The sequence below is a fragment of the Histoplasma capsulatum genome, assembly GCF_000150115.1.
Source record: "Histoplasma capsulatum G186AR genomic scaffold supercont2.1, whole genome shotgun sequence".
Lineage (NCBI taxonomy): Eukaryota > Fungi > Ascomycota > Eurotiomycetes > Onygenales > Ajellomycetaceae > Histoplasma > Histoplasma capsulatum.
Genome location: NW_025544801.1, coordinates 3,631,124 through 3,643,391, shown reverse-complemented (window position 1 = coordinate 3,643,391; position 12,268 = coordinate 3,631,124). Strand labels below are relative to the sequence as shown.

Sequence of the window (12,268 nt, the reverse complement as noted above, 5' to 3'; positions counted from 1 at the left end):
CCTGCACCACACATTCGACGAAAATCAAAAGCAAGCTGTCTACAGACGATCTTATTTAACGATCCCGAGGATTTTGCAGAAGAGTCAATTTAATAATAAGGCAAGATACATCAGCCGCCGAAAATTGTTGGTTCTACGCAATGGACAAACCCTCTGATTATATAAGTGGGGCCAGAAACCTTATCTTATCGCCCATAGCCAGGACTTGACGGACAACAGTTCTTCTTCAAATGCGCCAGGGAGGAACTCAAGGAGAAGGACTAATCGAGAACCCGTGGGGAAGAAGGGGGGAGGACAGTTCAGAACATAGCAAAATGAAAATAAAATACAAATAACAAAATAACAAAACCCTTATAGAGAATGGAACCAGCACCCGCTATTTTGAAAACATACTGCGTACTAATTATCGCATCCCACCAGCCCCTGTCTTTAAACACACAACCACGAGAAACGGGACACCAAATACCCAAACACCAACATACCAAGGCCACCCCTAATCGCAATCCCACATTTCCCCAATCAGATCATCATCGTCCGGCGCCGCCGTGGAATGTGTCATTAGATAACATTGGTAGGAGAGAGCGCAAATGGCGTGACGGGGCGGCGATGCGGGGTGGCTAGTATCGCCCACTTTCGACTACTTCGTCCGCCGGCTAGTTAACACTATAGAAACAACGACCGTGACAAGAGTAGTCAGACCAACAAGTACCCAGATGGCGTGCTTCAAGTTAACAGTAGGACGGGGGTACACTATGCGCGCGCTGGGGCCAGTTTCGGCATTGTCATCGTTGGGATTTGGGGGTGGTCCGGGGCGATCGTCCCAGTCCTCATACTCTCCGTCCGCGGGTGGGCTGGTTGCTGAAGCGCTTTCGTTATCGGTGTTGTTTTGGGGGCGCGGAGGGGTTGGGGGTGTTGGAGGCTTTGGCAGGTTTGCATTAGTGTTAGCTGGTGCGATATTCCCCTGCGCGGGCTCTGTATCGTGCAGACCATGATTGCTATTACCTTCTCCCGCGTTGACGCGAATTGATCCCGCACCGACCAGGCGAACCTGGTGGACGTTTGGATAAAACCTGACTTCATACGGTACAGGGTAGTTAGTATGTGCGTGTGTTGCTAGCCCCGGCTGTACAGTTGACAACGCGGGAGCAGCATTTGCGAACCAATTTCCAGGTCCATAGCCCAATGCAGAAGCGTTTTCCCGTGGCATTATTCGTCCATGGTAGATGCCTGTCTGTACTGAAGGGACGGCCCGTCCATATGGCTCGACGAAGTCTTCGTATCCTGGCAATGCATTGTCGTCAACTGCTGCGCCAATACCGTGAGGGTGGGCACCATCTAGCTCCCCAAAATCATCATATTGCGATCCGGCATCATTGCCAGCAACACCATGCTCAGACGTTAACTCTAATGCCATACGATGCAGCTCTGCTAACTCTATTGACTCAGCAAGAATATGGGTGGGGATGCAGTCTTCGTTTCCGGCGATTTTGTGGGACGTCGAGCGGGAGTCGTTAGGAAGAATATCTTCGCCTTGCGGGCGGAATACAGCGCCGCGGGGTGTATTTCTTGAACCTGCGGAGGTGGAAGAGCGGGCAGCATCGTGGGTGAAATCATGAACCTCGCGACGGGGAGTGGCAGGTCGACTGGTATATTCGGGCGGCGGGTGTGGTGGGTGTGGGAAGCCCGGATCCATCTCTCGAATCAGGGTAGGGCAGTTGGTGGAAGAGCTGAATGTGGTGGCCGGACGTGCAAAGAAGGCGCCATGACACAGGTGCGTTAGGAGTATTATAACTCTATCCCGTAGACGTCTGCTTGGGTACTATCAAACTACCACTGCCAATGTGACAAATATTTCGATACGATTTTTGCCAGGCGAGTAGTCCCAAGAAGGGGAATTGCAAGAATTGAAAGCCCTACTCCGTATCGACGCAAAGAAGGAGCTTGCTGCGATATCGCAATGTGATGTGCCTTTTATTTTCCACGGAACATATGGCACCATGATTGCTATAACAAGGAATTTCTGCTTGGCATGTATCAAACAGGACGGCAAATATCGAAACTCAACATGAGGGAGAAGGCAATTGGGAATCAAGTTGGAGGCAATAGCATTGCATCCCTGAAGTCACAGTCCCGCTGCAATTCAAGGTCAAGAAGCATTTTGGAGTAGGTGATGCGTCTCCAAACATCATAGTAAATATGAACCAAGAACGAGATATCTGGAAATGCATCGTATGCACCGGTTAGAAATATAGAGTTTGGTCCAGTGAATAGTGTGCTTCTAGAGTCATTTAACGTATCAAGGTGATGTCAATAACATTCTTGAGTGTGGTGAAAATGTACTATATATTTGAAATATACATTCGAGGGGTATTGGAAAGGCAGGGGGAAAAAATCTCTTTTTTTTCTTTTTTTATAGAATATATGTCCAGCCAAGTGACTTCATTTCACTTCACCAGCTACCATACGAAAATGCAGCTCACGAATGAACCCCATCGAATTCAACAAGTTCGAGCGAACAAATGTAGCAAAACCCTACCCACTTCCCCAGTAACTTAAGGAGATAGCCCTCCCTTAGGACGCACAGCATCAGGGTATATAGAAATCGCCGGGTCATCGACCACGATGCTCGTGCTCTCCACGAGGGCGCTGCTTGTAGGCGACACAGTCAGAGTGATGGTCTCCGTCGGCACGGACATCAACGTCATGGTGACACCAGGCGCCGTCAGTTGAGGCAGCAGCGCAAGGGCGTTTTCACCGCCGGATTTTGGGATCCAGAGGCCGAGGAGCGCGAAGGTGCAGAAGAGCGGGACGATGAGGATGGGGCAGAGGGCGACGAGGAGGAGGCCGAGCTGCACGCAGCAACCGCGCTGCGGCATTGGGAGTTCTCTAGTGGGGATGAAGTAGCGGTCGTCAGAGGTCTGTTGGGAGATTATCGTGGGCGTCGGTGGGAGAGGGAGGAATTCCGCGTCAAAGGGGTGATCTGTATGTAGCATTTTCTCTATTTTCTCCATTTTCTCTGTGGGGGATAGGTTCACGGTTGGAGGTTGGGTTGCTCGTGCTGTATCTTCTTCCAGAAGCGCCGCAGCGTCTTTCTTGGAGAAGGACGTCTGGCGTCCTGGGAGGCTGATGGTAGGCAGTGTGGGTGAGAACCGATCGGCCCTTGGGGTTTGATAGCAGGTTGATGAGCAGCTCTCCGTGGGGCTGGGGATGTCCTTGAAAGGGTTTCCCGCCTCTTCAGTGTATTCATGAACGGTCGGTTGCTGTCTGTTGTCTATGCTCCCGTACCAGCGCGGAGAGGACGCGAAGAGCGTGGCTGGAGATCCCGCGGGCGGCATGATGGATGTTTATTTGGCTTTTTTGTTTTGTTGAGCAGTCTTCAAATGTAATGTAGAGGCTGGACTGGTCGCTGTTGGAGGTGCCATCAACGAGAACTCGCATTTATCAGCGTATCCGAGTATTGAGAACCATCTGAAGTCCCTTTTTGGTGATGAAAAAGGGACCATAATAATATTCTCCACTCGATAGGAAGTACGGTGATAATGGATATTTTAATATATACATGGAGGATATATCGGAGACACGAGGTTCCTTTTGAGCTCGTGAAGCCGTGAAGCCGTGAAGCGGCTTGGTTGAACGACATGGTGAACACTGTTGGTTTCGGGATCTACCAGCACGCGGAATCAAAGAGAAAAACGCAATCTGAAGGGACCGATCTTGTTGGTGCCGTGGCGAGAAGAGGATGAAGATGGCCCACAGGTGTCCCTTGTCAGCCAGGAGCTCGAACAAAGGAAACAGCAGGTAGCCATTCGCGCGGGCGTCGTATGGCAAGATGTCTATGAAAGGTGCATTGTGTGCAATGCATGGTTATGGCGCTGACCAGAGACAAGGAAGAGATGAAAAAAAGAGATCGTCGCATCGTGGACAGACGGATAGATGTTGGTTGCCTTTGAGAATTTCTAATATATGCATATGTATATATTTACCCGGCAGCTCATCGGCACCAACAGAGCTTGCCAACAAACACCACGCTGTGCCCGATATCCGGTCCCTCCAGGGCTCAACCCTGATCCCGAGCCAATTGTCTATCCACACCTTCAGACCCTTGGTACGGTTGGTTGAGTTTCAAGGTTTGGGTGCCCCAGGGTAGAGAAGCAATGCATTACACATACATTGACAGAGAAGAGTTTAGTTCGACCTCTATTTTTGCTTGACAAACTCACAAGCCTACTTCTCTCTTTCTATTCTTCCTTTCTTCCTTACTTTGCTTCTTTTTGCTTCTGCTTTTTAAAAATAACACACATACATTTGCGGACCAGGCTCCCGCTGCGCATAGCCAACCATGTTTACATTTGGCATTTGGTCAGAAAGACCATCATGGTTAACTACGCTGTCCAACCCCGTTGTCCCCAGGGACCAGCCAATCCGCTGGCGAACCCCTATTATCTGCTACTCTGTGTGGATGAATACACGTACGTGGTCGATGAAGGCTGATACATGATGCTGATGATGATAATATATTTATTTTACTTTGAGGGATCCAGCGTTTCAAAAAGCATTTCTGGTAAGCAAATCTCCCCGGGTTGGTAGATAAGTCATAAGATAAGAGCTCTCTGGATTTATTATTTTTTTTTTATTGTCAATCAACCCAGCCGAGAAAGGCGGTGTAAATAAAAAACACACAATAAATTGATAAAATTCGGCCGGCATCCTCCGTCTGGCTGGAACTGGCTGGAACCCGTAGCTGGTGAGAGAGTTGGCTGGCGTTTGGCATTTGATTAGGGTTGCAGACACACACCGCCACGATCCAGAGATTGGTTGATGCCCGTTATCTGCTTGGGTCCTGACAGCGGGTGATGATGATGATGATGATGATACTTAGTTACAACTTACCCTGAAGCCGCTCAACAACAGGCAGAAAAAGCCAATCCAAGAGTTAATAGGACATAGCAGTTAAATAGTAAATATATAGTGGCATAGTAACTATATGATGTGTCCATGAGTCAGCCATGCCTGGCCAGATGATACCGTACCGTACCGTATTATAGTCTGCCATACCATACCATACCATACCATATACGATCACCGCACTCAGCCCTGCCCAACCACGGCCGCGCATTTGTCACGCTGCGCTGCGCATCCCTGTACCAAATGACCGCCATTCCCTTTGCGGACTAGCGCGCGGACCCTCGCCGCAGGGGAAGTCCAAAAAAAAAAAAGTTCGAAAATTTTAAAAGGGACTCCAACTTCTGCCGTCCACATTTTTTTTCCTCTCTTCTTCTTCTCCATCTTTCTCGTCCTCCTTGTCTCCCATCTCCACTCTTCCCTTGTTTCTTTTCCTTCTTCTCGTCGGCTTCCTCGGCTTCTTCTTGTGATAGACAAAATATAGAATCCTCCATAGACGGTTTTCTCTGGCCCCCATTTTCCTCCGCGTTTGCGAAGACGCTTTTTTTCTTCTCTTGGGCGCTACAAATCGAATAAGAATCCAACTTCTCATCCTCTTTCTCCTTCTGCAAAGACATCCCTTTCTTAATAAATACCCTTTTTTCCTTCATCTTCTTCTTCTTCTCCTTTTTCCCTTTTTTTAACTCCCAAAAGTCCTGTTTTCTTCTCTCAAAATGCCTGCTGTCGACGTTGCCCCTTCTACCCCAGCCATGTCTGCCAAAGACGCTTCCAAATCCATCGCCGTCCTCGAAGAACTCCTCAAATCACTCTCACTCACAAAGACTCCTGACGAGGCTAAAGCCGCCGCTACCAACATTGCTACCCTTCTAAATGGCCCTGTCGAAGAGCAGGTTCTCCCAGCCAAGTATGCACACACTTTCGTCTCTGCCTTGGGCAGTGAAAACACCAAACAAAAAACCCAGCTAACATGCATTTTTCAGGGCTGTCGAACTATTGAAGAAGCAACTCGCAAACAAAAAAGATGCCGGTGCCCGTGAGCGCGCCCTCGAGGCTATCCTCGCCATCGCCCTTCATTCGTCTGTTGCACCAGCCTTCGAGCCATACCTAGTCACCCTGCTACCTCCCACTCTGGCAGCGGTTGGCGACAAGATGGTCGCAGTGAAGAATGTCGCTCAAGCTGCCGCTGTTGCCCTTGTCAAGGCCATCAATCCAAACTCCGTCAAGGCTGCTCTGCCCCCCATCATCAACTCCATCCTCTCTGCTCAAAAATGGCAGGAGAAGATGACGGGTCTGCAGTGCGTCGAGGCCCTCGTCGAGACCTCTCCGGCCCAGCTCGCCTACCGCGTTCCAGATCTGATTCCCGTGGTGTCCGAGTCCATGTGGGATACCAAGCCAGAAGTCAAGAAATATGCCTACAGCATCATGGAGAAAGTCTGTGGCCTGATCGTCAACAAGGATATCGAACGCTTCATTCCCGAGCTGATCAAGTGTATCGCCAAGCCTGAGAATGTCCCGGAGACCATTCACTTGCTCGGTGCTACTACTTTCGTTACCGATGTCCATGAGCCTACCCTGGCTATCATGGTGCCCCTGCTTGACCGTGGTCTTGCCGAGCGGGATACCGCCATCAAGCGGAAGTCAGCTGTCATTGTCGACAACATGTGTAAGCTCGTCGAGGATCCTCAGATCGTCGCTGCTTTCTTGCCAAAACTCATGCCTGCGCTTGAGAAGAACTACGAAAATCTGGCTGATCCTGAGGCCCGTGAAAAGACCAAGCAAGGTCTTGATACCCTCATCCGTGTTGGGCATGTCAAGAACGGCAAGATCCCCGAGGTGTCCAAGGCTGGCGATGTTGAGACCGTCGTTGCCATCCTCAAGGATATCCTCCAAGCCAAACACAAAGCTCAGATCGCCACCTCCGAGCCTACCATCACTTACATCGCAGCCATTGCCGGCCAGCTTGTCGACGAGAAAGTCATTGACCTGGCGTCGTGGACCGAGAACACCCTGCCTTACATCACCGCCATTACTGGTGAAGCCGACGCCAGATCCGTTGCCGAGACCCTGCGTCTCCGTGCTTCTCCCGGCGCTGCTGACGAGGCTGCCGTTGAGCCTGACGAAGAGGAAGGCGAGGATCTTTGCAACTGCACGTTCAACTTGGCCTACGGTGCTAAGATCTTGCTGAACCAGACCCACCTGCGCCTCAAGCGCGGTCAACGATATGGTCTCCTCGGCCCCAACGGTTCCGGTAAATCCACCCTCATGCGCGCCATCAACAACGAGCAGGTCGAGGGTTTCCCCAAGAAGGATCAGGTCAAGACGGTCTTCGTCGAGCACGACCTTGATGCTGCTGATACCGAGCAGACCGTCATAGGCTGGACTCAGAAGAAGCTGGCCGAGGTTGGCGTCAACATCTCCACTGATGCTATCGAGGCTCGTCTAGTCGAGTTCGGTTTCCTCCGTGAACAATTTGAAGGGCCCATCACCTCTCTCTCTGGTGGCTGGAAGATGAAGCTTGCTCTTGCCCGTGCTGTCTTCGAGGAGCCAGATATCCTCCTGCTCGACGAGCCCACGAACCATCTTGACGTCAAGAACGTTGCCTGGCTCGAGAATTACCTCATCAACTCTCCTTGCACCTGCATTATTGTCTCGCACGATAGCAAGTTCTTGAACAACGTCGTCCAGCACGTTATCCACTACGAGCGCTTCAAGCTCCGCAGATACCGTGGCAACTTGACTGAATTCGCCAAGCGTTGCCCCTCTGCCCGCTCTTACTTTGAGCTCGAGGCTTCGGAGATGGAGTTCAAGTTCCCAGAGCCAGGTTTCCTTGAAGGTGTCAAGACCAAGGCCAAGGCCATTGTTCGCGTCAACAACATGTCCTTCCAATACCCCGGCACCTCCAAGCCCCAGATTGCAGATATTACCTTCCAATGTTCGCTCGGTTCCCGTATCGCCGTCATTGGCCCCAACGGTGCTGGCAAGAGTACACTGGTCAACGTCCTGACAGGCGAACTTATCCCCACCAGCGGTGATATCTACCACCACGAGAACATCCGTATCGCCTACATCAAACAGCACGCCTTCGCCCATATCGACAACCACCTCGACAAAACTCCTTCTGAATACATCCAATGGCGTTTCCAAACCGGCGAGGATCGTGAAACCATGGATCGCGCTAACAAGATCGTCACTGAGGACGACGAAAAGGCAATGGACAAGATCTTCAACATCGACGGCAGCAAACGTCGCGTCATCGGTATCCACTCCCGCCGCAAGTTCAAGAACTCCTACGAATACGAATGTTCCTTCGTCCTGGGTGAGAACGTCGGCCTAAAGAACGAGAAATGGACCCCGATGATGACGGCAGACAATGCCTGGATCCCCCGTAACGAGATCCTCGCTTCACACGCCAAGATGGTCGCCGAGGTTGACCAGAAAGAGGCCCTGGCCAGCGGCCAATTCCGCCCTCTCGTCCGCAAGGAGATCGAACAGCACTGCTCCTTCTTCGGCCTCGATGCCGAGCTGGTCTCGCACTCGCGCATGCGCGGCCTCTCCGGCGGCCAGCGGGTCAAGGTCGTGCTCGCAGCTTGTTCGTGGCAGCGTCCGCATCTGATCGTCCTCGATGAGCCAACTAACTACCTCGACCGCGACTCGCTCGGAGCGCTCTCCAAGGCCCTGAAATCCTTCGAGGGCGGTGTGATCATCATCACTCACTCCTCTGAGTTCACCGAAGGGCTGACTTCTGAAATCTGGTCCGTGCTGAAGTCCGAATCGGACGGCATCGGCCGCATGCAGCCGTCCGGCCACAATTGGGTGCAGGGCCAGGGCACGGGGCCCCGCTTGACAGAGAAGGAGGACGATCAGGAGAAGTTCGATGCTATGGGTATGTTTTCTGTTCATTCTACACTCCTTTATATGTATAAATATATATATACAATACGAAAGTTGCTTGCTAACCACTCAAACCTCCAGGTAACAAAATCGAATCTACCAAGAAGGCGAAGAAACTCACTGCATCCGAGCTGCGAAAGAAGCGCAAGGACCGCATGGCTCGCCGCCGCGCTGGCGAGGAGGTCTTCAGCGATGAGGACTTGTAAAGGAAGATGTTTTCTTTTTTTTGAATTGTTTTTCTTCTTTCTTTTGAGTTAATTTCCTTACTTCTGTTCTTCCCGCTCGGGAGCTTAATGATGATCGCTTGTTCATACGACTGGGATTTGGGTTGATTTAAATACTTTTTGCTATCTACCAATGGGTGTTATCCGGCTTACAAAATGTTTTTTTTTTCTTGCTCTGATTTTTTTCAAGTGATATCTATCTTCCTTTGGGCTGTGTTTTTTTTACTCTTAATAATTCATGTTATGTCTCTGCACCCCCTTTTTTTTCATTTAACTTCTGTGAGCTATCAAACACTTTGTAATTTTTGTGAAAGGAAAAATATAGAAAATGGAAAATAGAACAGGGAATTATTTTCATTGGCACAGAATCAATCAATAGATAGATAGATTTATAGAGTTTTTCAAATTAATCTGTATTTATTTGCTCATTGAATTCTTGCTGTTAGATATTTTTGATATAAACTCGGTTTCAAACAACAGTTCAATGTGGTGACTCTTGTTTATATTGCTTCTCAAATTTTGTTTTCATTTTATTTGCATGTTTGTGCTTCTCATTTCTGTGCTCTGCTGAGAGAGCCTCTTCATTTGCTTTAGCTCTATATACTTCTATCAGTGTATGGTCTTTTTAGAAACCCAGGAAATGGTACGGAGAGAAACACACTCAAACACATATAGATAGATAGGTGTTAGACTACTACCCATTTGTCAAAATGGTCTTTACAGCTGTTTGAAAGGAAGAGCTAGCTATATACAACAAAATTAATCATGAGAACTGCTCTGTTATCAAAATCATCCATAATTACTTTCATTCTTATCAACAACAACTATGTATCTTGGACCATCTTTGGTTCATTTCTTATCTCTTGTCTATTTGAATGGAATGGAATGGAATGGAAACTGCAGTATACTCTGTCTTACAAAATTCACAAACTGGTTAGAAATTAGTTTGCTTAGAAGCTGCTCTATTGAAGGTTATATATATATCCTAGCACGTTCTGCTCTGGTATCTTGTGGTTGTGATTATCGGAGGCGTTTCGGCACGCCCTAGTCAACCGTGCTCGAACGCTTCTGGTCATTGACATGAACTTTTATTTTTGTTTGCTTGCAATAACCAGCTGAGAATGCAATTCGAAACCAACTTAACCACCGCCATTTCCCCCATCTGGCATTCACGATGATAAGGATTTTGATTCGCACTCGTATGGGAACTTTGACCAGTCCTTTTAGCCGTGTCATTGCCTCCCGACTTTCTCATCCAACGTGCAAAGGAACCCCTAGAGCAATGGCTTCATTGCCGTCACCAACACGCGAATTTTCGACGTCTACATTCCCCGAGCGGAGCTCGAAGGAATTGATCGAAGAGGAGAGTATTCCTTCTTACAAAGCGGAACAGTTCTACCCGGTCCATATTGGACAGGTGTTCGAGTCAAGATACCAAGTCGTTTCCAAGCTGGGTTTCGGGACATCGTCGACGGTTTGGCTTTGTCGGGATTTAAAGTCGGTAGCTTGCTAGCTTCATAAACATGATAACTAAAAGGCTACTTACTAGCTAATCCTAGTACCTAGATGGCTGGCTACGTTCTAATTATTTGATAGAGAACATCGATATCTCGCTCTCAAAGTGTGCATCCGAAAAGAGGGAACGGAACAACATCAGCACCATGAGATTACAGTTTCCCAGCATCTCCACGATTTCCGTCTCGAGAGTCGCGGGGGGGAAGAGCTTGTCCGGAGAGTCCTTGATTCCTTCGAAGTCACCGGTCCCAATGGGTGCACCAGTGCCTTGTCTATAAGCCACTTGGGATGAGCTTCACCGATTTCCTCAAGCTCTTCCCAGACAAGATGTTTCCGAAAGACCTTGTTCAGAGAAGCATCCAATTTCTTCTTTTTGCTGTTGTCTTTTTGCACAGGTGCGAAGTTGTGCATACAGGTGATTCTTTTTCTTCTCCATTTACCTTTTTTTTTTTTGGCCCCAAAAATTGTATCACCTTATCCTTCCTGTAAACACTACTCACTGACTTCTCCACTCAAGATATCTCCTCCAACAATCTCCTCCAGGGCATCCACGATGATTCCATCCTGGAACAGCTCGAACAGGAAGAAATCGATCATCCAAGCGCGAGGAAAAGCCTGGAAAATGGTCGTGCCATATATACCTCTCGACCCATGCCAATATGCACTGGGTTTCCCGTGCTCTGCGATCTTGGGGAGGCGCGGATTGGCAGCGGTAAGCATCGAGGGGATATCATGCCCGGGATATACCGGGCACCAGAGGTTATCCTGGGCATGGAATGGGACTGCAAAGTTGATATTTGGTCCATTGGTCTAATGGTAAGCATGAGGACATTTCTCGTAAACCATACCATAAACCAAAATCTGGGAATCACTGGCAAGGCGACTTCCTACTTTGGTTGGGTTCGGTTGAGTTTGATGGGTGCTAATATAAATACTTTCAGACATGGGACATATTCGAGGGCGGACGACTATTCATTGCCAGGAAGGACGGCATATTAGACGACGAGCAACATTTAGCAGAAATTGTATCATTGTTGGGTCCTCCGCCTCCGGAATTTATCAGGGGAAATTCCAAATGTCTCGAGTGCTGGGATGAAGAAGGTAATCAAACACTTATTGCTCAAAACCTCAATCGACGCGATATTTTATATATGAATCCATGCGGGAAAACACTCACATATATTTCTTTTCTGGCAGGAAACTGGAAGGGCTCCATACCCATCCCGGATCAATCTTTCGAAACACGCGAGTGGCGACTGGACGAGGAGGATCGCGCTCTATTTTTGAAATACCTCCGAAGGATATTACGCTGGAGGCCGGAGGAGAGGCCAACAGCCGAGGAGCTCGCTTTTGATGACTTTCTCATGCAGCCACTCGTGGAGTCCCGTGCGCGTGCTGCGGGGAATTAGGCATTTTCTGCGCACTTTTTGGACTTTTTTTTTCGGTTGTTACTGTACAATATATATGAGTAGAATCTAAATTTCGGATACCCTCTTCTCTGCCTCAAGCCGTAGCTTCCAACTACCATGAATGTTAGAATTGAAAATGGAAGTAAGGGACAGACGGCCAACCTTCACAGACGCCTTACTCATACGCCTATCAAGTCTTTCTTCAACGATCACTGTATCGTGATACAGAGCCAAGGCCGATTACGAGCGACGGACCTTTCGCAACCCGACTGCCCGATGCCAAACCGCTGGAAAGCCGTGATGGTCCCGGGGAGGAAACGAGATGCC

At 49.0% G+C, this 12,268-nt stretch overlaps 4 protein-coding genes across 4 annotated transcripts; 2 read left to right on the top strand and 2 right to left on the bottom strand.

Moving 5' to 3' along the window:
• Positions 1-637: 637 nt before the first annotated feature.
• On the bottom strand, positions 638-1,815 carry HCBG_01185 (uncharacterized protein; the record flags this gene model as incomplete). The annotated part of the gene is made up of 1 exon (XM_045428235.1): positions 638-1,815. One exon carries the CDS (start codon positions 1,691-1,693, stop codon positions 638-640), a length of 1,056 nt encoding a protein of 351 aa, XP_045292210.1.
• Positions 1,816-2,395: 580 nt separating this feature from the next.
• Positions 2,396-3,335, bottom strand: HCBG_01184 (uncharacterized protein; the record flags this gene model as incomplete). The annotated part of the gene is made up of 1 exon (XM_045428234.1): positions 2,396-3,335. One exon carries the CDS (start codon positions 3,333-3,335, stop codon positions 2,553-2,555), a length of 783 nt encoding a protein of 260 aa, XP_045292209.1.
• A 1,994-nt stretch (positions 3,336-5,329) lies between these two features.
• Positions 5,330-8,999, top strand: HCBG_01183 (elongation factor; the record flags this gene model as incomplete). The annotated part of the gene is made up of 3 exons (XM_045428233.1): positions 5,330-5,806; positions 5,883-8,785; positions 8,875-8,999. The coding sequence occupies 3 exons, from the start codon at positions 5,616-5,618 to the stop codon at positions 8,997-8,999; spliced, it is 3,219 nt and encodes a 1,072-aa protein (XP_045292208.1).
• A 1,300-nt stretch (positions 9,000-10,299) lies between these two features.
• On the top strand, positions 10,300-12,037 carry HCBG_01182 (protein kinase; the record flags this gene model as incomplete). The annotated part of the gene is made up of 5 exons (XM_045428232.1): positions 10,300-10,514; positions 10,614-10,795; positions 11,050-11,348; positions 11,474-11,633; positions 11,730-12,037. The coding sequence occupies 5 exons, from the start codon at positions 10,300-10,302 to the stop codon at positions 11,939-11,941; spliced, it is 1,068 nt and encodes a 355-aa protein (XP_045292207.1).
• Between the last annotated feature and the right edge of the window lie 231 nt (positions 12,038-12,268).